The following is a 27,519-nucleotide window of genomic DNA, read 5'->3' as shown; positions in this document are numbered from 1 at the left end:
AAAGAGAATGTATTGCCAGCAGGGTCACCCTAAAAGAATGACTAAAGAAAGTTCCTTAAACAATAAAAGGAACCTTGAAACATCAGAAAGGAAAAAAGAACATGGTTAGCAAAAATATGGACAAACTCCATAGCTTTCCTTCTCGAGTTTTCTGTAGTACGCTTGACAGTTCAAAAAAAAAATGTTAATACTGAGCTTCTGCACTAGGCCCGACAGACCAAACCAAAATGAAGTTACCCATGGTAAATGAAGTTCTACCCCACCAAGCCATTTATCTGACCTTCTATAAATCTGGAGAATGAGAGATAACAGCCAAATCCCCAAACAGGCCAGTTTTAGCTGGCACAATAAGGAAGTCCCATCCGCTTTAACCTTTACAAGGAAAATAACTTTAAAAAGATCAATGGGCCCCCGGTTCAGTGGCTCACACCTGTAATCCCAGTACTTTGGGAAGCCGAGCTGGGAAAAATCACTTGAGGCCAGTAGTTCAAGACCAGCCTGGGCAAAACAATGAGACTCTGTCTCTACCAAAAAAAAAAGGAAAAGAAAAAAATCAATAATAAAAAATAAAAAGACCAATCCATTTTTTGTTTTGTTTTTGCTTTCTTCAGCCCTTTTCTGCCTGTAAAGCCAAACTTCTGTGCTCAGTTCATCAGAATAGTCATTCTATTTTATAAAATGAGATGTTGCCAGATTCTGGGATCAAAAAGTCAATTAGATCTTTCAACTAAATTTGTTGTAATCTTGTTTTCTGATACCTCCAACTGAAACTTAGCACTTCCTCCATAAAGCACTCTAGCAATACCTGCTGACTGTCAACAACAGATATCAGACATTTTGATGTAATAGCCATTGCAGGTAAGTCAGAATAGCATTTATACTACTAAAGTTAGAAAGAAAGAAAATAGAAAGTTAAAGTTAAAAAAGAAAGTTATTAAACCTAAAAAGAATTTTTTAAAAAGTTAAAGAATTTTGCTTCTAACATTTTCATATTTGAATTTAAATGTATTAGTTCCCCCTTATAATCATACACATTTTATTTTATACATTTAAAAATAGTATTCTGGTTAGGAGCAGTGGCTCATGCCTGTAATCCCACTGACCTTGGGAGGCTGAGGTGGGCAGATGGCTTAAGCTCAGGAGTTCGACACCAGCCTGGGCAACATGGAGAGACTCCATCTCTACTAAAAACACCAAAAAAAAAAAAAAAAAAAATAGCCAGGCGTGGTGGTGCAGGCCAGGGGTCCCAGTTATTCGGGAGGCTGAGGCGGGAGGTTTGCTTGAGCCAGAGTTGGGGGTTGTGGGGCAGGCTGCAGTGAGCCGAGATCGCGCCACTACACTTCAGCCTGGGCAACAGGGCAACAGAGTCTGTCCCTCTGTCACCCAGGCTGGAGTGTAGTGGCACGATCTCAGCTCACTGCAACCTTCACCTCCAAGGTTCAAGTGATTTCTGCCTCAGCCTCCTGAGTAGCTGGGATTACAGGCACACCCCACAAAGCCCAGCTAATTTTTTGTACTTTTTTTTTTTTTTTAGTAGAAACGGGGTTTTGCCATGTAGGCCAGGGTGGTCTCGAACTCCTGACCTCAAGTGATCCAGCTGCCTTGGCCTCCCAAAGTGCTGGAATTACAGGTGTGAGCCACCACACCCAGCCAAAAAGTATTCTGAGAATCCCACAGGCTTTACCAAACTACCAAGAGCCCTTTACACAAAAAAGTTTAAGAATCCCTACATTAAGAACCATTTCCAATTTATTAAAAAGTCTTAACGGACCACAACTTCTATTTGTCACTGGAATGAGAAGAATAGCTCTGCTAGAAGACACCAAAAGAAAATTACCTATAAAACTAAACCATGCTAGAAGCAAATGCTTTTTCAAGTTCTCAAAAATCAATACCCCAAGAGTCAGACCCTTAGTTCGGTAAAAATCTATTCACAGTCATCAAAGGATCCCCAATTTACACCATGAGTTAATTCCTAGGTAATTCCCAAAAAGAATATAATCCAAACCTCTAAACAAGAACAAGAGCACTTATTCCACCTTCCCCAATCTTCCACCTCTTATCTACCCCTAACCATTTCCTCTTAAACATTATAATCTATAAATCTAAAGATGAAGAGTTCCTTTCTTAAGGAAATTAGCAACATTCAAATGTATATACTTTCACATTCTTGTTCCAAGAACACAGAATTCCTTTTCTCTCTCCCATCCCACCTCTCTCAAAAGCGTAAGTACCCAAATTGGGCGAAGCCTTTAAGATGAACAATGACCACAGCATTTTTTCTAATCCCATGATGAAAATAAGATTCCTGTCATACACAAGGCCACCAAAAGAGTGGCAGCACATTTTTAAAATAAATAATCCTACCCCTCCCACTAAAAATTCAACTCTTGATGAAAATCTTCTCAGTCCAAAAGTAATCCATTTTCTAAAGGAATAAATTTCATGAGCAAAAAAAGTCAACAGCACAGCACAGAGCACAGGTCTAGTATGATACTACAGGTTTTCTTTCAATCGTTAAACCTACCTCAAACTACATTATGTGGGCATTTTTTTTTGTATACCTACAAATAGTGTTATGAATTCGGTGCTGAGAAAAGTTAAAGGCATTTATTTATACAGGAAACTAAAGGCAAAATTAATCATCAGTTCCTGTAACTACCAAGACAAAATCAGATACTGTGCTTTGGCGAAATCTTCAGAAACCATGTATAGTAATTTTTAAAGTAAATCATAACACACACATTCACATACAAGTTTTATCCACAAATTCAAATATGAATATCTTACTGTAATAAGAATGTACACAAGTTTTATTTGGTTGAGAGGATGAGGACCAAAAAAATAAAAATAAAAATAGTTTCCTACTCTGAAGAAAACCCCTGAAGAACACACTTGTGTCTCGTCAAACAAGTCATGATACCTTTAACACCAAATTAACAGCTAAAAATTTCCATTTGACTACAGTTAAGTCAGAGTACATTCTCTGTTCTTAATTAACTATAAAATATCTCAGAAAATGTTATGAAAAAATACAAATATGCATACTCACCTCCCAACTTAGGAAACAAAACATTTGTAATATGATTGAAGACTCTTGCAGGCCTCCTCAATAATATTCCCCTCTCTCCTCCCCTAACACCAAGAGGTAATCAATATCGTGAATTTGGTATCCATCATTCTCATGCATTTATACAACATTAATAATCATATAATAGTATTCCTAAACTACGTTTTGGAGAGGACACCACTGCAAATCCTCAGCTCCATACTAGCTTTTATCAGTACCCATCATTTGCAGTTTTAATAGAAATACAAATACATCAAGTGTGCTTTTGGGTGAAATTACCCCACTGCTCCTGCCAGATTCAAATTGTTAACATAGTCACATGACCAAGAACTTCATTCAGAAAGAGTATCTATCATTCTTTTCAGCTCCCCTCTAGTAAGTGTTGGCATTTTTATTCCAACTTAACATTAACAGTTTTGTAGTAAGAAGAGGATCATATTTAGAAATACAAAACCAACTTAAATCCCAGCTTTGCTTTTTACTTGCTACAGGACCTTGGGCAAATCCCTTCTTCCCAAGCTTGCATTTCCTCATCTGTAGAATGGAAATAATGACCATGAGGATGCCGTGCTGACTTCCGATCATAAAGGGTTGTAACTGGTAGAAAATGAAATAGTCATAATTACTTCAATATATTTTTTATAGGTACCTGTTCCTAATTAAAAAACGAAACTTGAAACACTTAGTAATATAATTCAGTTACTGCATTGGATAGGAAAATGAAGTCCCACCAACCAATCAGCTTATCAAAAATACAAACCAAATTTCATCAATATAGGCTCTATACAAGCTATAGAACACGGTATTATAGCTTTTCATTTCATTATTCTATTGAAATTAATGCAAACTCAAGGTTAATATTAAGAAAACAGGGCCGGGCACGGTGGCTCATGCCTGTAATCCCAGCACTTTGGGAGGCCGAGACGGGCGGATCACGAGGTCAGGAGATCGAGACCACCCTGGCTAACACGGCGAAACCCCGTCTCTACTAAAAAAATACAAAAAAACTAGCCGGGCGAGGTGGCGGGCGCCTGGAGTCCCAGCCACTCGGGAGGCTGAGGCAGGAGAATGGCGTGAACCCGGGAGGCGGAGCTTGCAGTGAGCTAAGATCCGGCCACTGCACTCCAGCCTGGGCGACAGAGTGAGACTCCGTCTCAAAAAAAAAAAAAAAAAAAAAAAAAACAGAAGATGTCTAGTTTCATTATCTAGATACTAGCTACTTATTTGGGGGACATGATTAATGTATGGTGCCTTTTTCAATGTTAATCACTTAACTTGTCTCATATACATATTTCACAACTGCAACTTTAATTTTTTAAAAATTAAAAATATGACAAGCCTGAAATCTATTACACATAATTCATTTTGGCATTACTCTAAGTAAACAGCTATTGATCAGAGTAAAAATGAAGAAAAGTCATTACTAGATCCATTTTAAGTAATAAAGTATAGAATATTACAAGAGGTTCTGTTTTTAAAAGAAAAGGAATGTGGGGTATTTTGTGACAGGCCAGTAAGACAGCTGGAACAAAGCTGTTTGAGCAACAGCTGTGCACCATGTACTGTTCATCTAAAACCACAAACTAAAGTAACTCATGTCAGACAACTTCATTGGATAATCAGCTCAGCCAATGGCTTTTCTGAAACTCTCACTACAAAGAAATATACACTAAATACGTACTTTGCAATGATTTGAGGAAGGAGACAAAATAAACACAATTGTCTGTCTCTAAATATAAAATTAAAAACTAAAAATTACAAACTAATAGTGAAACAGAAGTTTTCCATACTATTTTCACACCTCTCAGGCTTCATAATAGTAAGGAAATAACCCAAAGACTCAAAACTTAAATTCGAATTACCAATATGCAACCTCGCCATTCCTACTCCATTCTCAATTAACTTTCAAATGAACGAAAGTGCTTTGTCATAAAACACCTCGCAGTGGTTATCAGAAATTTCTGACATTAAGTCACTTGATAATTTTAAGGTAGTCCCCTATAGGCCAGGCGCAGTGGCTCACGCCTGTAATTCCAGCACTTTGGGAGGCCCAGGCAGGTGGGCGGATCACTTGAGCTCAGCCTGAGTTTGAGAACAGCCCGGGCAGCATGGCGAAACCGTCTCTACCAAAAAAATACAACAATTAGTGGGGCATGATGGTGCGTGCCTGTAGTCCCAGCTACTTCCGGGGCTGAGGTGGAGGATTGCCTCCACCCAAAGACGGAGGTAGCAGTGAGCTGAGATCGTGCCCCTGCACTCCAGCCTGGGTGACAGAGTGAGACTCTGTCTCAAACATAACATAACATAACATAACATAACATAACATAACATTAAAAAAAATAAAGTAGTTCCCTGTAATCCCAGCACTTTGGGAGGCCAAGGTGGGCAGATCACTTGAGTCCAGGAGTTCGAGACCAGCCTGGGCAACACGGCGAAATCACATCCTTACAAAACCATACAAAAATTAACCGGGCATGGTGGTGCACGCCCGTACTCCCAGTTACTCGAGAGGCTGAGGTAGGAGAATCGCTTAAGCCAGGGACGTCAAGGCTGCAATGAGCCGTGATTGTGCCGTTGCACTCTAGCCTGGGAGACCCTGTCTCAAACAAAATAATTTAAAAAAAAAAAAATTATTAAGTAGTTAACTGAAACCAATTTATTGGCATGGAAATTCCATGCCATTATCTGAAAATAATAATTCATATAGTACTCAAGCTACTACAATCATTAATTTAAACATCTGCAACTTGTCATTAAATTATCAGACTTTTGTTTCACATTTCCACTTTTTTATTCCAAAAACCCACAAACCTCTTTCTAACCTTAAATTCATTCCTTCCTCAAGTTAAGTAAAATGTATGCCTCTGTGTACCTGCACACAAGCCTACTTGCATGGGGCAAATTTCCCTGACACATCTTAATTTTAGAGGCAAAAAGGACAAAATTAAAAATAGCCACATATCTTTTCCATGTGATTTCTGAAACCTAAACATTAAATCTATTACAAATCTTCCTTTGCAGTTTGACTTGACTACCTGCTTACCTTTCCTTTCAGCTCACATCTTTTGACTACTGAAATGTCAACCACATCATCATTAACTAAAAACAGCATTAGGAGAAAATTCATCAGGAAATAAGACAAAAGTTACAACTTTTAAGACCTTACTCTCAGACGGTTGTACACTTGCCAAGTCAGAATTGGCAGAGAGAAATTAAGAGAGGACTATCTTCTCCAAAGACTATTTTGGCTAAAACTGAATGTTACGGATCAACTTCTAATACTCAATATTCAAAGTGTATATGCCACATATGATCTCTGAAATCCAAAATAATAGCCAGCTCTTTTTCTTTAGTAACTAGATGCTATGGAACCATAATAGATACAATTCACCTTTCCAAAGGCCTCTTTTTTCCACTATTTATTTCCTGTGTCCTATTCAAGACTTTCTTTTTTTTTTTTTTTTTTGAGACAGTCCCACTGTTGCCCAGACTGGGGTGCAGTGGCATGATCTCGACTCACTGCAACCTCCGCTCCTGGGTTCAAGTGACTCTCCTGCCTTAGCTTCCCAAGTAGCTGGGACTATAGGCGCGTGCCACTACACCTGGCTAATTTTTTTTTGTATTTTCAGTAGAGATGGGATTTCACCATGTCAGCCAGGCTGGTCTGGAACTCCTGACCTCAAGTGATCTGCCCTCCTCAGCCTCCCAAAGTGCTGGGATTACAAGTGTGAGCCACCGCACCTGGCCTCCACTCAAAACTTGACAATAGGAAATACCAACAAATATTTTGTTATGTGCTTAGTTCTGTGTAACAAAGGTATTCCTAGTCTGCGATTCTGAAAATGCAAATATGAATAAAATGTACAAACAAATATAACTAAGAGACATAGATTCAGACAAAACATAACAAATATATAAAGTCCTCTACTAAAATACTTATAGTCTAGGGCTTACAGGGTTTAAAATAACGTCAAAGTGAACCAGACACAGATTGTTGTTCAAGGTCTGAGCTACAGAAGAACAAAAGACGGAAAAAAGGATCGTTTTCTAATCCAAAACCTTCTTTTAAGAATACACACACTTCCACTTGCCTTGGTGCAGAAAGCTGAGGTATGAAGGATTTAAAAACTTGAAAACTATCCCTTTTAAACATCTCTAATTCTACAAAAATATACCTCTCAGCCAAAAGCCCATATTTGGAGATTAAGATTTGGAGGATTTAATAAAATTTCGTATTTGTTGAAATTCTGCTACTGATATTCTCCAAGAAATTGAAGCTCCCCAATGTCAACTTGCTGTTCAGCACCAAAACAAATCAGAAATCTCAGTATCCCAAGGCAATTCTGAGATGACCAGCTCTTAACTTCCTAAACCAAGAATAGCTATGAGCAACTCTTCATGAATAAACAAGAAGAAAAACAAACATATTCTTCCACACAAAGAAAAATCACTTCCCTGGAAGTTGTTTCATTAAATAGTATCAAGCTTTACAAAAATACCCGTTTTGTGGCCTTCAGAAAAGAGAACATTACCGTTGTTTAATATCAGACCGAGAAATCAAGGGCACTAAATATGTTTTGGGGACAGTAATTATGTGTGACATCCAGAAAATTTCATCAAGTATGGAGAAGACAAATTTGATAAATCTTCCCAGAATAGAAAGGATCTTATCCTTTTCATTAGCTAACTTAAAACAATGTACTATAAAAGTCAACAGAAAATCAATGCATAAATAATAGGTATTTCAGAAGGTAATTGAAAAAAATGAATACAAAAATGGAGAAGAAAGTCTTCCCAGACCTGAGAGTGTTTCATCATTTCCCCAGGAATACTAGTGACAGAGAAAAACTTCTAGTCATATCCTAATAAATGTGTCCATTTCCAATGATAAGAAAATGCTGCAAGCATACACCTAGAAAAGTTATTTCTACAGTACAGAAACTTGAGGCCAGAGACATAAAGATGACAAATAAAGCAGAAAGCTGGGACCCAATAATTTTATACCCAGCCAAATCATCATTTATCATGCAAAATAAATTTAATCTTAGATATGTTTTCAGTAAAAAGTACTTGGAAATGTTCTTTAAATCACAATTCAAATTAAATTTGAATTAAAAAGTATCTCTACAACACAGTAACTATAGTTAACAATATATTGTACTCTTGAAAAATGCTGAATGAATTTAAGTGTTCTCACCACAAAAATGACAACTATGTGACATAATACATATGTTAGCTATATTTAGTCATTCCACAATGTATATATACTTCAAAATACCATGTTGTACATAATAAATACATACAATTTTATCTGTCAATTTAAAAATAAAAAGGCCAGGCCTATAATCCCAGCCCTGTGTGAGGCCAAGGTGGGAGGACTGCTTGAGGCCAGGAATTTAAGACTAGCCTGGGCAACAAAATGAGACCCCATCTCTAAAAAATAAAAATTAAAAAAGTTTGCTGGACATGGTGGTATACGCCTGCAGTCCTAGCTACTCAGAGGGCTAAGACAGGAGGAAGGTTACTTATGCCTAGGAGTTCAAGGTTGCAGTAAGCTATGATCATGCCGCTAGACTCCAGCTTGGACAACCGAGCAAGACCCTGTCTCTAAATAAATAAAGACAATTTTAAAAACAATTAATTAAAACTAGCTGTTCATGAGGATTGTTTGTAAACATTAAAACCAGACAGAATGACAGAAATGGCAAATAAAAGCAATAACCCTTAATGACAAAGGGATTAATGCCAATAGGTATTATTAACTATTGTAATTATAGCAATAACAGAATGCATAAGATTTTTTAAATCTTTTAAAAATACTGAATCTCATACAATTTTGGTTGTTGTAAATAAGGACAAAAAATGTACGAAAGGAGTGGGTAGAAACAGGGTACACAAAACTGCTTAATTCCCATTTTCCGTAACTGGGAATAAGACACTATTATTCTGATTCCCTAATTAAGTATGTTTAAAAATATAAATCATTTTATACAGAGCCAGATAGCTCACACCTGTAATCCCAGCGCTTTGGGAGGCCAAGGCAGGAGGATCACTTGAGGCCAGAAGTTCAAGACCAGCCTGGGCAACACAGCGAGACCTCGTCGCTACAAAACATCAAAAAAGTAGGTACAGTGGCTCACACCTGTAATGCCCGCACTTTGGCAGGCCGAGGTAGGAAGATCATTTCAGCCCAAGAGTTCCGAGGCTGCAGTGACCTGTGATCACACCACTACACTACAGCCTGACCTGGGCACCAGAGCAAGACCTTGTCTTTAAAATTTTTTTGAAGAATATAAACAATTTTTAAGATAAATTCCAGTAGAAAAAAAAATCTACTTTCCAAAAACCAACCACATAACACAGAAAAAAACAAAAACAGTTGTACAGCAAAAGACACACTTGGTGCAAAGGGAGGAAGTTATTATGCTAAATAAAGATTAGAGTTCATGGCCAAAACCTTACTGACCTAAATTTATCAACCTTTCCTTCCCAAGACATCTGGCTACAAAATTAAGAAGATATATTTTTTAAACAGAGAAAAAGTTGGTCCCCTTTATGCTCTGCTTGGCTCCTTTAGGCTTAATTTCATTAAATGCCTAGCTGAACTAATTATAAAGATCTCGTTAGCATAACTAAGTAAAACAAACTCTGCTCATTATTATTACCTAGAATAACATCAAAGATATTGCCTTGAATCACATGGGCAAGTTGGTGTCAGGTTTCCCCCTGTAAAGTTGTTATTTTCCCCCTGTAAAATTAACAATAACTTATGAGAACATACTTTGAGACTATGTTAACATCTACTACTCTCAAACTTTCACATACCAGTTTTAACATTCATTTTTACCCACTAGCTTAAGATCCATTTATGGTTCTTACTTAAATCAATTGTTATAATTGCCAAAAGGCAACTTACTAATTCCACCTTTTCCTTTATGTTCATTCATTAGTCAGAATTCTACATTAAGGACTTCTAGATCATTTATTTATCATAGATCCTTACTCTATTTATGGGTAATAAACAAGTACTGTCTTATTTATTTCAATGATTAAATTGCCCTATAGTCAGTCAATGGGAGTTTTGCCAGGCTGGCTCCTGTATCTCTTTCAAATATCCCCATCATTTTACTTTTTTGAGCACTCCCTTATGTTATGAGACTACAAGATGCTCTAAGCATATTTTGCATTTTTTCTTCCCCTATTCTAGAATACGCCATTTCTCTAAGGTTCCTTCCAGTAGAGAACAGTATTAATGGTATTTAGAAACCAAGATCTAGTGCTAGGTGATCTCATTGCTAAAGGGGTATCACTGCTTCCTGGCCATCTTAGCAGACAGACGTGGAAAAAGATGTACAGATGTATGCATGTGTATCCATAATAAGATCTATTTCTATATCTACATACTTTTTTGATTTTTGGTTTTGAGACAGAGTCTCGCTCTGCCGCCCAGGCTGGAGTGCAGTGGCATGATCTCGGCTCACTGCAAGCTCTGCCTCCCAGGTTCATACCATTCTCTTGCCTCAGCTCCCAAGTAGCTGGGACTACAGGCGTACGCCACCATGCCCGGCTAATTTTTTGTATTTTTTTTGTATTTTTTTGGGGGGGACGGAGTCTTGCTCTGTCGCCCAGGCTGGAGTGCAGTGGCACGACTAGGCTCACTGCAACCTCTGCCTCCCAGGTTCATACCATTCTCCTGCCTCAGCCTCCCAAGTACCTGGGACTATAGGCGCCCACCACCATGCCGAGCTAATTTTTTTTTTTTTTTTTTTTTTTTTTGTATTTTTAGTAGAGACGGGGTTTCACCATGTTAGCCAGGATGGTCTCAATCTGCTGACCTCATGATCCGCCCACCTCGGTGTCCCAAAGTGCTGGGATTACAGGTGTGAGCTGCAGCACCCGGCCTATATGTACATACTGCTAAAACCATGAATTTATGCCACTATCTTAAATTCCAATCAAACATCAGAGTTCATTTTAACCTTCACCCTTTTCACCTTTGTAACTCCCTTCTCCAACAGTGAGAAACTGGCTCCCATTTTCCACAATATATTTACTTATTTGCTTATAATAGTATAGACAATTGCTTCAAAATTGCAAACCATGCCTCTATGACAACAAAAACCAAAAATTCTAGTTAACTCTATTAACTAGAGTTCAATGTTTGTTTCAATCTTTTCGTCTTTATCCTGAGGACAGAGTTCAAATACTAGGATCAAAAGTTACCTAAATTAGTTGTTTTTCACTCCTTCAGTGTAGTGAAGTTACTCATTTGAAATACAGTTCAGTTCATTTGTTTCTGTTTGTACTCCCCCTTAAGGTGTTTTTTTTTTTTTTAATCACTTGATTTGGTTGGTGTGTTTATTGCTTATATACTCAGTATGTGAAACATTAACATAGTTCCAAAAGTCAGACAGGTATCCTCAGAAGGGTCCCTGCCCCCATTCCCTGTATCCTTTCCACCGCATACCTTTTTACCCATCCTCTAGGAAATCAATCTTATCAACCTCCAATTTATCTTTGTGTTTTGTTTCTGCCCCAATGAACAAATACATATGTATTTTCTTATTTCTCCTTCTTTCTTACACAAAAGGTAGTATGCTATACACAAAGTAGTAGATACTTTTGCACTTTACTTTTTTCACTGATTCTGTAAGTTTGGTTTGTGTGATCCCTCCAAATCTCATATTGAATACTGATCCCCAAAGTTGGAGGTGGGCCTTAATGGGAGGTGTTTGGGTCATGGGGGTGAATCCCTCATGAATAGATTAATGCCCTCCCTGGGACTGGGGTGTGAGTGAGCTCTTACTTATGTTCCACTACAGCTGGTTGTTAAAAAGAGCCTGGTGCCTCCCCATTGGCTCGCTTCTCTCACCATGTGATGTCTGCACACGCCACTCCCCTTCCCCTTCTGTCACGAATGGAAGCTTCCTCACACCCTCATCAGAAGTAGATGCTAGTACCGTGCTTCCTGTACAGCCTGCAAAACTCCGAGCCAACAAAACCTCTTTTCTTTATAAATTATCCAGCCTCAGGTATTCCTTTAGGGCAGGGGTGTCCAACTTTTGATTTCCCTGAGCCACACTGGAAGAACTGTCTTGGGCCACACACAAAATACACTAAACTAACGATAGGTGATGAGGTTAAAAAAAATTGCAAAAAAAAAAAAAAATCTCATAATGTTTTAAGAAACTTTATGAATTTGTCTTGGGCCACATTCAAAGCTGTCCTGGGCTGCATGCCACTCACAGCCTGAGTGTTGGACAAGCTTGCTTGAAAGCAAGACAAACCAAGACAACTGAACAACACATCCAAGAAAGCACTCCATATCAGTTAGTCATGCCCTTTCCCACTCTTGTTCACAGGTGCATAATGCTCCACTGGATTTTCCTATCACGTAGGTTGCTTGTAATTTTTGTAATTAAGAAATGCTGCAACCTTATACATGTGTATTTTCATACTGTGGGAAGTGCGTCTTCTGGGTAAACTCTGAGATTTGGGATTGCTGAGTCAAAAGGCATGTATGTGGTCAAATAAATACATCTTATGTCGCCTAATAACACATAATTTCTGTATTATTTCTGCCCCCCAAAAAATGCATAACCTGAATCTAATCACGAAGAAACATCAGCCAAACCCAAATTGAGGGAACTCTACAAGTAACTAATTTGTACTCTTTAAAAATGTCAATGTCATAAAACAGAGACTAAAGAACTGTTCCAAAGTAAATAAGACATGGAAATAATGAATTGGATAATCAGCTTTTCTTTTGCTATAAAGGGCATAACTGGGACAACTGGCAAATTTCAAACAAATTCTACACATCAGGTAATAATATAACAACAAGTCAAGATTAATTTCTGAGTTAGGTCAGTATATTTTATTCATGAAAGCAAATGCAGCCAGGCACAGTGGCTCATACCTGTAATCCTAACATTTTGGGAGGCCAAGACGGGTAGATCACATGAGGTCAGGAGTTCAAGAACAGCCTGGCCAACATGGTGAAACTCCGTCTCTACTAAAAATACAAAAATTAGTAGCCAGGCATGGTGGCAGGCACCTGTAATGCCAGCTACTCAGAAGACTGAGGCAGGAGAATGACTTGAACCCAGGAGGTGGAGGCTGCTGTGAGCTGAGATCACACCACTACACTCCAGTCTGGGCAACAAAAGTGAAACTCCATCTCAAAAAAAAAAAAAAAATTATCTGGGTGTGGTGGTGGGTGCCTGTAATCCCAACTACTCGGGAGACTGAGGCAGGAGAATACCTTGAACCCAGGAGGTGGAGGTTGCAATGAGACAAGATCGCACCACTGCACTCCAGCCTAGGCGGGGCGACAGAGTGAGACTCCGTCTCAAAAAAAAAAAAAAAAGAAGAAAGCAAATGCCCTGGTTTTTCAGGCAAAGAGATATTTAAGGATAAGGGTGGCATCATGTCTTCAACTTACACTCAAATGTTTTTAAAAACTATATATTGCAGGGAATAAAGCAATATGGTAAAATGTTGCCATTTGGGAAATCTGGTTAAAGTCAAAAAAGAAAGCAACATCAGATGTCTTTTTAACACTTATATTCTTATTTCTACTGCTGAATTTTACTTACATGGATAAAGAGCTTTCTCCCAGAAAAAAAAAAAAAAAAATTCATCGTATAAGGTGACAGTAAGTTAAAGACGGCAGTATTAAACTGTTAGTACATACCAACAATAAATTGACTATAATATTTTTAATTAAACTGTAATTTAAAGCTGTTTAGTGCTATGCAACAAAAAATCACATGGCCTTTATAAAACACTAAAAATGAAATATAATTTATAAGACATCAAGGAGCTCAGTCCAATTATTCTCAAGTACAATTTAAGACAATTTATATTTCTTTGCATCTTTGAAATACATTTTTCTTTGCAAAAAGATATAAATCTAAGGCCTACCAACTATAATAGTTGTAAGTTTCAATCTCAAACAGGCTCAGTAGCTCTGCCCAAAGTAATTCAAGATCAAGGCCTTTCAACAAAATTCATGACTATTAACCCCATGCTGTCTACACGCAGAGTGAAAATCCTTTACTCATTATCACTTTTCATTAAGGAAGGTACAGTGGAAGTAACATCCTAAAGACCATTTTCCCCATCAGAAAAAAAGGTGTTCAAGTGGCATCACAAAATGTTTCAATTGTATCAGACCAAGTTTAATTTGAAAAAGAAACCTTTAAAATATGTGTGTGTGTGTGTGTGTGTGTGTGTGTGTGTATTTTTTTCTTTTTTTGAGATGGAGTCTTGCTGTGCTGCCTAGGCTGGAGTGCGGTGGCATGATCTCCACCCACTACAACCCTCCGACTCCCAGGTTCAAGCAGTTCTCCTGCCTCAGCTCCTGAGTAGTAGTAGCTGGGGTTGCAGGCACCCGCCACTACACCCGGCTAATTTTTGTATTTTTAGTAGAGACAGGGTTTCACCATGTTGGCCAGGCTGGTCTCAAACTCCTGACTTCAAATGATCCGCCAACCTCAGCCTCCCAAAGTGTTGGGATTACAGGTGTGAACCACCGTACCCAGCTAAAATATATTTTTTTAATAGTTTTAAGAAAGTCTCTTCCCACTCTCCTCCCCCAATTTAAAGTTATCAATTTATTTTCCTAACTGAATGGAACAGACTATTTTCATTCAAAGCTTAGGAAAGACTATATTTGAGCAATCAGATAAAATAAAATCCCATCCCAGTGAGCAGTAGCCTGTCATCTACCAAGGGAAAGCAGTATTCTTGACCGACTCAACAAAAGTGCTCCCACTCGGCCAGGCGCGGTGGAGGCCCAGGCAGGTGGATCACCTGAGGTCAGGAGTTCGTGACCACCCTGGCCAACATGGTGAAACTCCATCTCTACTAGAAATACAAAATTAGCCGAATGTGGTGGTGCATGCCTGTCTGTAATCCCAGCTACTTGGGAGGCTGAGGCTGGAGAATCACTTGAACCCAGGATGTGGAGGTTGCAGTTAGCAAAGATCACGCCATTGCACTCTAGCCTGAACAAGAGTGAAACTTCGTCTCAAAAAAAGAAGTGTCCCCACTCAACTCCTACAACTTCCTTATCCCAAAACAGGCGCACGCATGCTCACAAACACACACACACAGAGACAGACACAAAGAGAAAGAGAACAAACAAAACACTTAAGAATAAGATGCAAGTTAAGAAACTGCATGTTAAAATTTCCTTCTTCTCCAAAGGCAGTCATCCTCCATAAGAAAATGTTCTTCCCTGAGTGTACAGAAATTTTATCTAGGAATTGCCTGCAGGACCATTTCAGCTGTTCCCCAAACAAGAAAACCTTTAGTATGGTATCACTTTGGGGGCAGGTGTCTTATTTTTCAATGCTAACAATTTATTTGTACATTAATGTAAAAAGAAGTTCACACACTAAAAATGTCTAGAGTTTCAAAATCATAGATAAAAGTTAACAGTTTAAGTAGTTTCTAATTGCAGGAAAAATCTTCAAGATGTAGCAATGGAACAGCAAATTGGGAATTTAAACTCACAACCTTCACATGTGGATCAATTAACTATTAACACAAATCTCCTGAAATCTCTTCTCAGCTCTCTGCCCCAGGAAAAAGCAATGAAAAAGCATTCAGCAAAAGACAAACTTTTAAAAAGCAATGCTGGGTCCAGACTAATAGGTCATAGGACTGACTGAAATTCAAGATGTGAGAAATCAGCTAACCCCTACCTCCCTCAAAATCTGGCAAATTGTTGAATAAAAAGTTAACATGTTAAAAAAAAAAAAAAAAATAGAAACTGGGATACTTCACCCTATAAATTTTTAAAAAATATATGGTCTTTTCTCAGAGTTACCAGATAAAGCACTAACACCAAAATTAAATGCTTACATCATTATTTCTTAAAATCAAATCCAAACTTACAAAAAGAAATTTCTCCAACTCAAAATGGAATCCACACATTCATCACCTGAATACCACACAGAAGGAGGGGAGTATAGGGTTGAGCCAGGAAGGAGAGGGCAGTGAAGACTTAAAGTAATAGACCAGATTATGTGTCAAAGAAAAATGAATAAATTACAAATTTTGTTTTGCAGGAACACCAAGATACAGAACTAACAGCAGCAAATAAAACCAAGTAACAATTCTTTTTTTTTTTTGAAACAGAGTCTCGCTCTGTTGCCCAGGATGGAGTGCAGTGGCGTCCGCCCCCCAGGTTCAAGTGATTCTCTTGACTCAGCCTCCCGAGTAACTGGGATTACAAGCACACACCAACACGCCCAGCTAATTTTTGTATTTTTAGTAGAGGTGGGGTTTCACCATGTTGGCCAGGCTGGTCTCAAACTCCTGATCTCAACTGATCCACCCACCTCGGCCTCCCAAAATGCTGGGATTACAGGCATGAGCCACTGTGCCCAGCCAACAATTCTTATTTATTTACTCTGTAGATGGCACTGCGCTGGATGATTTACCTGCATTATTTTATTTACTCCAAAAACCTAAGGGTACTATTATTTAATATTATTCTCCCTTCCCAAGTGGTGAAACTTGGGTTTAGAGAACCTAAGAAACTTGACTAAAGACACAGCTAGTTAAACGAGAAAAAAAAAAAAAAAAAAACCACCCTAGAATTTCAAAGGTGTAGAAATATGTTCAACCAAACCCAACATTTCATGAAGAAACAGAAGCTCAGTCAAGATAAAGGCCGATTAAGAAACTACTCAAAGTCACCTGGGTAGAGAGAGACCTAGCCCCTACATACCCAGTGGTCTCTCCTAACCACTCTGTACCATCTTGAAGTCATTTCCTACCTAGAGTTTACTCATCATTTAGGTGTTCTACCTACCAACAGAACTTCACACATTTTTCAAAGAATGATGAGCAACAGAAAGGAGGAGGTCATGTACACACACGTACTCATTAAATAACATAATACTTTATGTTTTATCATGGCTACTTTATGATATTTATTTTTAAAAAGGAAAAGGTATCTCAATTTAACTTCCTTAGTTTCCTAATTTTGCAACTCTTCATATGAACAGAGGGTAACAACTAAATCTAAGTCAAAGAAAGTTAAGTTTACCTTAAATCAGGCATTGTTTTTAAATTCTCCGTTCCCAATTTTATATATTTTTTCTGCTCAAAATTACATAGTAGAAAATATATATACTGAAAATTGTAAAAACAGTCCGGTGTTTCAGGAGTCTCAAAAAAATAATTAAGACCCCATCCTGGCTAACATGGTGAAACCCCGTCTCTACTAAAAATACAAAAAACTAGCCGGGCGAGGTGGCGGGCGCCTGTAGTCCCAGCTACTCCGGAGGCTGAGGCAGGAGAATGGCGTGAACCCGGGAGGCGGAGCTTGCAGTGAGCTGAGACCCGGCCACTGCACTCCAGCCTGGGCGACAGAGCGAGACTCCGTCTCAAAAAAAAAAAAAAAAAAAAAAAAAAATTAAGACCAATTTGTGCCATTCTAATCTCCTACCAAGAGAACTGACTTCTGCTTATTAAAATGATTCGTCTGCTGTGTTCTCTCCCTCCAGTTACTACTGCTAAACAATCATAGTGGAATGAATTTTAACATCCCAGGAGTCAGGCAATGAATAGCTACCCTGTTAAGTGTAAATATAAAAAAATCACTTTAGTTCCATAATCTAAAATTAATATAATAATGTATGCAGCTTTACTATATACTGTATTAGACATTGTTCTAAGCCCTTGACATGTTAACTCATTTAATTTCACGGCTGTATGTGGTCCACCATATTTCCCCAGTTTACAGATGGGGAAAACTAATATACAGAGAAGTTAAGTAACCTGCCTAAAATTACACATGCAGCAAGTGGTAGAGCTGAGGTTGCATCCAGGTGGTCGGGTTCCTGTTCTCTCCAAAAAGTCTCCTTTTTGCAGAGACCAGATCACAGGTCCCAAATCAACTATCAGTCCCACTTCTGCACTTGCCACCTCCTCTCTCCCAGCTAGCATATGACTCCCACATATAACATTTCCATTCTCCCCACCACCAAGCCTACATAGTGCTTTCATCAATTTGTTCCAGACTTTTGTGAGTCTGAATTCCCTTTGCATTTAAACATGTTAGAGAACTGTAGGCATAAACACTGATAACACCTACCATTACTGAGCACACACAACATGCTAGATACAATGCTACAAACTTTGTCGTAATTTAAAAGTTATAAAGAATGTGTAATCACACCCATTTTACTGGTGAGAAAACTGAGGCTCAGAGAGGCTATTTTGGCCATGTTCTCACAGTCGATAAGTGACAGCTTTAAAAGACACACATGCTCAAGTCTGTAAGACTCAAAGTTCATACTTTTGATGTACAAATGTCTTCCTCATACATACCTGCTTCCTTCTTTAATATCATCTAGAGCATCTAGGTACTATACTATTCATAGTGGAGGTATTGCTTCAACAAATGATTCTATAAATTATTAGGAAAACAGCAATTAATTTGTTTGTTTTGTTTTTGAGGCAGAGTCTCGCTATGTTGCCCAGGCACAATCTCGGCTCACTACAATCTCCGCCTCCCGGGTTCAAGCGATTCTACTGCCTTGGTCTCCCGAGTAGCGGGGACTACAGGCGCGCGCCACCATGCCCGGCAAATTTTTGTATTTTTGGTAGAGACGGGGTTTCACTATATTGGCCAGGCTGGTTTGATGCCTCCCAAAGTGATGGGATCACAGAGAGCCACGACGCCAGGTCCAATTACTGCTTTCTTAATGGTTTAATACCATTACTTCCCCAAAAACAAAAGGGCCCAATACCTTAATTAATTAACATGGGCTCAAATAATTCAGGTGGCCCCTTCCTCAAAAAAACTTAAATATTTGTGATTCAAATCTTTTAAGTAACACTACTAATACTGGAACCCAAGATTATTCTCCCACTCCTAGACTTCTCCTCCACTCACCCTCCCCACCGCCCCCCACCCCACCCCACTCCCGGCCATCACACTAGTCCCCAAAGAAAGGGTTAGCTATAAATTGTTTTGCTTTGCCATTAGATAGGTACAATCTCTCTGCGCCCTAGAGAAATAGCAACCTGACAACACCCCTGAATCTGTAGCCTGCTAAACTTAAACCAATCTCACCCCTTACTCAGTGATTTTTTTTTAACCCACTAATAAGCATACTGTAAATGCTCATTACATAAAACATCCTTTCTTCCTGGATACAAAGGTTTTAGCAGTAGTAATCCCAGGGAATATTATAGCAGCAATTATTGCTCATTTACTCAATGTGAAAAGTGACAATCACATTTGTTACCGTACAATATTTTAATGTCACTATAAACACTAAGTGAAATAAGCTATTCGGGTATCTGACAAATGGGTGAAAAGGAAACCAGAAAAAAATATTTCACCGTTCATACTCTAGATACTGTGAAGAATATCCTTGTTACCTGTTATAGCAGGGTACCTTCGTTCTCTCCCAGCATATGCCACACCTTCTAGGTTGACAAAAGCAGAAAGACATCGGGGCTTTGTGTTTTAAAAATCGCAAAAGAGACTACTCAAACCTCTCCCCAAGAGCAAATTCTAAGAAGGAAGAATTCCACCTCCCTTTTCTTTACCACAAACCCCTGACTTTCCGCCTCTAGCAACCAGGGAGGGCTGGGGGTGGGGGAGAGGGTGGTTAGAAAACAGAACGCACGACTCGGTCATATTCCAGCCCGGCCCATCCCAAACTTCACCTAGGCACGGCGAGAAGCAGGGCGGCATCAGGAATTCCTAGGAAAAGGTCTCACCCCATCAGAGAACATTTTTAACTTCCTCGAAGCCACCATTTCCCCGGGGCATTATCACACACTCCCACCCGGACACATTACCTAAGAGAGTACTTATAAGAAAAGCATAACAACACAAAGAAATACACAGTGCTTGAAGCGGGTAGCTCCGGCTCAGGCGGCGCTGGGAAGCCCGGAGACCACGCGGAGCCGCCGCCAAGTTGCCACTGCGATCGCCCCGACGGTGCAGGCGCGGCCGCAGGCGGCTGGAAAAGCAGCGCGCGGGGCTCCACTTCCAGCCCCACGCCCGGACCCTCGGAGCAGGAAGCCCGGCTCGGTGGCCCAGCCTCTCCCGGAGGTCTCCGGCCTCGGCCAGAGCGGTAAGGTGGATCGGTGCTTCCCACCCTGCCAGCTCCGCCCTCCCGACCACATTCCTGAGAAGCCCTACTCCCGCGACGCCGCGCCCGGGAGGAGGCAAGAGCGCGACGCTGCGGCCGCAGGGCAGGAGCGTAGTCGGCCCCGCGCCCTCCCGCCCCCGGCCCCGGCCCCGGCCCCTGCCCGGGCCCGCGAGGCGCCTCCGGGGCGAGGTCGCGGCGGCCGCCCCGCCACAGGTAGCGCCAGCTCCCGCCCGCCGCCGCCCCGGCGCCCCGGGCAGGCCCGCTCCAGGTACCTGGATGAACTGGATGGTGAGCGCCGACTTGCCCACGCCACCCCCGCCGACCACCACGAGCCGGTACTTCTCCTGGCCGGAGCCGTCCCGCCAGCCGGCCGCGGCCATGGGGACGCCGCAGAGCCCAGCCTGACCGCGCCGAGCCGCCGCCGCCGCCCGCCCTAGGCCCGGCTGGGGACGTGTGCGGCCGGCTGGCTGCGGGCGAGCGGCCGCGCTGGGGTCCCGGGTACCGGGAGGTGTCGGGAGGGCCGGTCAGCGCGGTAGCGCGGCGCTGGGGGCTGGCTTGGTACCGCCCGAGGCGCGGAGAAGCGGGGTGACGGCACCGGCCAGGGTCGGCAGCGGCCGGGGGGCGCGCTCCTCTACGCGTCTCCGCAGCGCCTGCCGAACGCAGCCTCCAGCGCCGCCACAAATGGCCGTCTGGGGGCCGGGCTGCCAGGCTGAGGTGCTGCATATGCATGAGGGGGCGGGGAGGGGCGGGGCCGCGCCGCTTGGGGCTGAGGTTCGGGAGGTGACCCGGGCTTCAGACCTCCACGGACACATCGATCCAATCCCTAGCTAGTGAGCGAGTGCGTGAGAGTGTGGGAGTAGGTGTCAGTTGGGAGTGGCACGAAGGCTGTAACAGTGTGTGACCCTAATTGTGTATGTCAGGGATTGTATGGATGAAAAATACAATATGTGACAGCGTGTGTGAAAAATGGGCTGTTGGCATATTAACTCAATTTCATAGGAGAGTAAATACCCTGCTTTAAGAGTACAGATGGTGACCATATTTGTGTGAAAAACAGTATGTGACAGTGATTGAGGATTAGAGCTGTGTCACAGTAATTGAGTGTGTGATGGGCTGGTGGTTGTGACAGTATGAAAAATTGGACAGTGGCTGAGCATGGAGAATAAGTCACAGTGATTGAGCTTGCATGGGCAAGACGGAATGTGACAGATTTTGTATGTGTCAGTACAGTGTCATAGCGGCTATGTTTATGTGTGACAAATGTGCAGTAATGAGGAGTGTGAGTGTGAGGGGTTGAACTCCTGGCCTCAAGCGAGCCTCCCGCCTCGGCCTCCCAAAGTGCTGGGATTATAGGTGTGAGTCACTGTGCCCGCCCTCATGGGGTTTTTAATAAGAATTAAATGATTACATAAAACAGTGCTGGTACACAGGAAGCATTTACAGCAATCTTGGAACATGACTGCGAGTTCTTGGACTTGGTAACTCATTTGGAACCAGTAGAATGCAGCAGAAGAGATGCTGCCTAATTTACCAGGCTAGATCAGAAGAGGCCATGCAGCTGTTCTCTTGGTATTCTCACTCTGGGAGAAACAAAGTAAGAAGTTTGACTACCATAAGACTGCCATGCTAAAGAGGCTACATGTAGGCATGCCAATCAGAAGTCTCATTGATGGCCAGGAGCAACATGTCATTTAAAAAAAAACAGAAAAAAGTCCCACTGAGCTCCCACCAGATCACCAGCATCACTTGCCAGCCATCTAAGTGAGACATCTTGGACACTCAGCCTAATCAAGCCTTCCAATGATGGCATCCCCTGTTAGCATCTGACTGCAACTGCGTGAGAGACCCCAAGCAAGAACAACCCACCCAGCCCAGCCCGTCCTGAATTCTTTTTTTTTTTAATCTTTTATTTTTTTATTTTTTGAGAGACAAGATCCCTTTGTCACCCAGGCTGAAGTGCAGTGGCACAATCATGGCTCACTGCAGCCTCCAACTTCTGGACTCAAGTGATGCTTCCGCCTCAGCCTCCCTAGCAGCTGGGACTACAGGCACATGCCATCAAGCTCAGGTAATTTTTTTTTTTTTTTTTTTTAAGAGACTAGGTCTCCCTATGTTGCCCAGGCTAGTCTCAAACTCCCAAAGTGCTGGGATGGCTGAGCACGATGGCTCACGCCTATAATCCCAACACTTTGGGAGGCCGAGGTGGGTGGATGCTTGAGCCCAGGAGTTCCAGACCAACCTGGCCAACATGGCTAAACGCATCTCTACTGAAAATACAAAAGGTAGTCCAGAGCGGTGGCGTGCACTTGTAGTCCCAGCCACTTCGGAGGCTGAGGTGGGAGGATCACTTGAGCCTGGGACGCGGAAGTTGCAGTGAGCCAAGTTCGCGCCACTGCACTCTCGGCTGCACGACAATGTGGGCTCAAAAAAAAAAAAAAAAAGTGCTGGGATTACAGGCATGAACCATCATTCCAAGCCCTTCTTGAATACTTGACCCACAAAATCATGAGCAAAATAAAATTGTGGTGGCTCACGCCTGTAATCCCAACACTTTGAGGTGCCGACGCAGGCGGATCGCTTGAGCCCAGGGGTTGGAGACCAGCCTGACCAACATGCTAAAACCCGTCTCTACATAAAATTACAAAAATTAACTGGGGGTGGTGCACACCTATAGTCCCAGCTACTCTGGATGCTGAGGCGGAAGAATAGCTTGAACCCAGGAAGCGGAAGTTACAGTGAGCCAAGATCGCGAGATCACGAGATTGCACCACTGCTCTCCCGCCTGGGCGACAGAGCCGTCTCAAAAAAAAAAAAAGCACTGGACTTACAGGCATGAGCCATCACTCCCGACCCTTCTTGAATACTTGACCCACAAAATCATAAGCAAAACAAAATTGTAGCCGCTCATGTCTGTATTCCCTGCACTTTGGGAGGCCCAGGCAGGAGGATTGCTGAACCTGGCAGGCGGAGGTTTCAGTGAGCCGAGCTCTGGGCCACCGCACTCCAGCCTAGGCAACAGAGCAAGACCCTGTCTCAAAAAAAAGGAAAAAAAAAAAAAGTACATCGAAATACTGCTTCACACACGAGGATGACTAAAATTAAAAGACAGGTAAGTGTTGACAAAGATGTGAAGAAACTGGAGCCCTCATACACAGCTGGTAGGTGTGTTAAATGATGCCGCTGCTTTGGAATACTTTGTGTCAGTTCCTCAAAAGATTAAATGTAGAGTTACCATACAACCTGACAATTACACCCCTATTTATCTATAACTGAGAGAAATTAAGACATATATTCACATGAAAACTTGTTTGTGAATGTTCATAGCATTGTTATATATAATAGCCAAAAAATGGAAACATCTCAGTTGTCCCTCAGATGATGAGTGGATAAACAAAAAAATATTGTATAGCCATGCAATAGAATATTATTTGGCAATATAAAGGAATGAAGTCCTGATACATGCTACAACATGGATAAACTTTGAAAACATTATGCTAAATGAAAGAAGACAGACACAAAAGACCACATATTGTATAATTCCATTTATATACAAGGTCCAGAATAGGCAAGTCTATAGATACAGAAAGCAGATTTGTGGTTGCCAGAACTATAGCAACCAATAGCAGGTATGGGGTTTCTTTTTGAGGAGTTGAAAATGTTTTGAAATTAGATAGTGGTGTTGATTGCACAACTCTGTAAATATACTAAAAACATTGGATTGTATGCTTTATATAGATGAATTTTATTGTGTGTGTATTATATCTCAGTGAAGCTACAAGGAAAAAAGAATGAATTGCAAGGTTTTATTTGAACAGTGAAGTTCAAGGAAGTGACTTTATACTTCAGAATGTTCCCCATATTAACTCTATTCCTTTTTTTTTATTTGATTCAAACGTAGTATTCAGCAAATGAGAAGTCCATATGCTCAACCCCACCCACACTTTCTATTCCAAAATGAGCTCTTTCCCTTAGAAAATACCCGCAAAAGCATACAGTAGAAAGAAACTTCCATGCAAACACAAATCACTGAAGACACAGGAGAATATGGGAGAGGAAGAACTAGTTATTACTCAAGCCAGTTAAAGGTGAATTTTCAACTTAATCTGAAAAGTTTCCTTTTCAAGTAGCTGACAGATAATAAGTACATATATTTTCATGAAAAAGAATGATCTAGAACCTTGGAAAGAACAATAAAGGTCATCCCCCTTACTTTATAGAAAGAAATCCTGTAACAAGGGAGAGAATTTCTTTCCCAATGTCACCTACCAAGTTGTTAGCAGGGATTAGGAAACAGGTCTCCTGACTCCCCTCTCAGAGCACTTTGCCCCATGCCAAGCTGGGTGTTATCCAGAACCCCAGAGAGCCTCACATTGCAGAAGCAATGTGATGCTGCCAGTCAAGAGAGCTGTTGACTGCATCATTTTGACTTAAATCAAGCTTTTGTTTGGCTAAAGTGTTGTCAAGAGATTTCAACAGGCAGATTCAGAGCCAGATCTAGCCAGCGCATATGTTTTGGCCTACAATTCAATTTTTTTGTTTAAATTTTGAATTGGTTGCTGATATTTAAAAATAGGGAATGTCACAAATAAATCAGGATTTCTAACTCTTCTTGAAAAGATTAAGTAGAATATCTAGCAACACTGGACTGGCGTTATCTGGCAACAACTAGCTAAAGCTAAATACTGACTGCGTTTTAGAAAACTTAAGATCTTCCTGTTCATCAGAGTCGCCAGCACTCTTCTGTCACACACCACCCGTTTGTTACCTGCCCGGCTTTAGTGGGCTTTAAGAGCTTGCAAATCCTACTACTATGACAGTGTTCTCCACGAAGATTGTGCTTCCAAATCCCCTGTAGCGTATTTTATTTATTTATTTATTTATTTTTGCTATTCAAACATAAAAGGCAGCCTGTAGTGTCTTTTAAAATGAAGAAAGTGGGCTCCTCCCCAGACCTCCTAATGAGAACCTCTGAGGACGCAGACTTAGAATCTGAATTTGTATATTAAATATCTAAAGTGATGGCCGAGTGCAGTGGCTCATGCCTGTAATCCCAGCACTTTGGGAGGCCGAGGCAAGTGGATCACCTGAAGTCAGGAGTTCAAGCCCAGCCTGGCCAACATGGCAAAACCCCATTCTACTAAAGTACAAAAAAATTAGCTGGGCACGGTAGTGTGTGCCTGTAATCCCAGCTACTTGGGAGGCTGAGGCAGAAGAATCATTTGAACCGGGGAGGCAGAGGTTGCAGTGAGCAGAGATCGTGCCACTGCACTCCAGTCTGGGCAACAGAGCAGGACTCCGTCTCAATAAAGTAAAATAGGCCGGGCGTGGTGGCTCATGCCTGTAATCCCAGTACTTTTTGGGAGGCCAAGGCGGGTGGGTCACCTGAGGTTGGGAGTTCGAGACCAGCCTGACCAACATGGGGAAACCCCATCTCTACTAAAAATACAAAATTAGCTGGGCGTGATGGCACATGCCTGTAATCCCAGCTACTCGGGAGGCTGAGGCAATAGAATTGCTTGAACCTGGGAGGTGGAGGTTGCAGTGAGTCGAGATCACACCATTGCACTCTAGCCTGGGCAACAAGAGCGAAACTCTGTCTAAAAATAAAATAAAGTGACTCTGAGACACCACCACAGCAAGAACTCTTAGAGGAGGGTACTCATCCCTGTCCACTCTTTATTTCAGGACAAACAGTGACCATCTCATCTGGACTGTTGGTTACTCATCATCTTTACAAACCAATATTGACCAAACAGCATCCCTGGCCCATCCTGGAGACAGGATCTGAGGGTAGAGTGGAGAGGGAGATGCTGAAATCAAGATTCCCCTGACCTCATCTGTAGCTACAACAGACAGAGCCAAGACCTAGTGGCCAAAGAAGGCCAAACCCCCAGATCAGAGCCTGCAATACTTATCATGGGTGATGAAGGAGCATCATACACTTATTTCCTTAATGAGCCATTGCCTTTAATGTGAATGAATGGCTGGCAGAGAATGAAACAGCCCAGCAGGAGCTGCATGCATCTGAGATGAGACAGAAGCACAAATCTATTCCTTGTTTAAAGATCATGTTGCTAAGAATAGAAATTGAAACACACACTCAAGCGTGTGCACACACACACAGCCCTGAGGAAGGCCATAATGGAGCTGGAGAAATCCACAGCTTAGTAGAGGATGATCTAAGAATCACTGAGCCTTAGAACAGAAAAGGCATCTTGAGTTCATTCCCTCTAAAGCTCTCCTTTCACACATGGGGAAACAAAGGCCCACAGAAAGAAGAGGAGTCCCCAGCATCACCTGGAAAGAGAGCAGAAGCATGACTGGAACTCAGATTTCTGTTTCCCACCTTGAGATCCATCTCAATGTAGCACACTGTCTTAGGAACCCAAGAGCCCAGAAGGCAGAGCAGGGCCAAAAATCATACCTCTCTTCTTCTGCATGGCTAACAGAAAGAATCGAAGATATCCACCATTGCTTTTTTTTTTTTTTTGAGACAGAGTCTCACTCTGTCACCCAGGCTGGAGTGCAGTGGCGCGATCTTGGCTCACTGCAACCTCTACCTCCCTGGTTGAAGTGATTCTCGTGCCTCAGCCTCCAGAACAGCTGGGACTACAGATGCGCCCCACCATGCCCACGTAACTTTTGTATTTTTAGTAGAGACAGGGTTTTGCCATGTCGACCAAGCTAGTCTCAAACTCCTGACCTCAGGTTATCCGCCCGCCTTGACCTCCCAAACTGCTGGGATTGCATTGTGAGCCACCACACCCAGTCTCACCATAGCATTTTTTAAATAATGAAAAATTGAAAAATCCCTAAATATTCAACAACAGGGACTTGGTTAAATCAATGATGCAATGGCTACTATGTGGCCATTAAAAATAATTTTTACTTATATAGGAAAATGAGAAGGGTATGTGCTATGGTCTAATCCCCCCCACCAAACTTCATATGTTAAAACTCAATTCTAAACGTAATAACATTAAAAGATGGGACCTTTAGGAGGTTGACAGGGCTCTGCCCTCATGAATGGGATTAGTGCCTCTATTAGGCTTCTCTAGAGGGACAGAATTAATGAAATATAATATTTATAAAGGAAAGTTTATTAAATATTAACTCACACAATCACAAGGTCCCACAATAGGCCGCCTGCAGGCTGAGGAGCAAGGAGAGCCCGTCCGAGTTCCAAAACTGAAGAACTTAAGAGTCTGATGTTCAAGGGCAGGAACCATCCAGCAAGGGAGAAAGATGTAGGCTGGAAGGCTAGGCCAGTCTCTCTTTTCACATTTTTCTGCCTGCTTATATTCTAGCCTCGCTGGC

At 41.5% G+C, this 27,519-nt stretch overlaps 1 protein-coding gene across 4 annotated transcripts in view; it reads right to left on the bottom strand.

Moving 5' to 3' along the window:
* The window catches only part of RRAS2 (RAS related 2), a 79,646-nt gene extending 58,753 nt beyond the window's left edge, over positions 1 to 20,893 (bottom strand). For 2 of the 4 annotated variants that reach the window (XM_045371533.2, XM_065528480.1), the window contains exon 1: positions 20,475 to 20,893. Coding sequence is in view for 1 of the 4 variants with exons in the window: in XM_065528480.1 (XP_065384552.1) it covers positions 20,475 to 20,582 (108 nt within the window). In the remaining 3 variants the exon portion in view is untranslated. Of the gene's footprint in view, positions 1 to 19,771; positions 20,207 to 20,474 lie in introns of those variants that run through there. The other 2 variants (XM_074014224.1, XM_065528481.1) reach the window with 2 other exon arrangements.
* Between the last annotated feature and the right edge of the window lie 6,626 nt (positions 20,894 to 27,519).

The sequence above is a fragment of the Macaca fascicularis genome, chromosome 14 (assembly GCF_037993035.2).
Source record: "Macaca fascicularis isolate 582-1 chromosome 14, T2T-MFA8v1.1".
NCBI lineage: Eukaryota > Metazoa > Chordata > Mammalia > Primates > Cercopithecidae > Macaca > Macaca fascicularis.
This window is presented reverse-complemented; position numbering and strand designations above follow the sequence as displayed.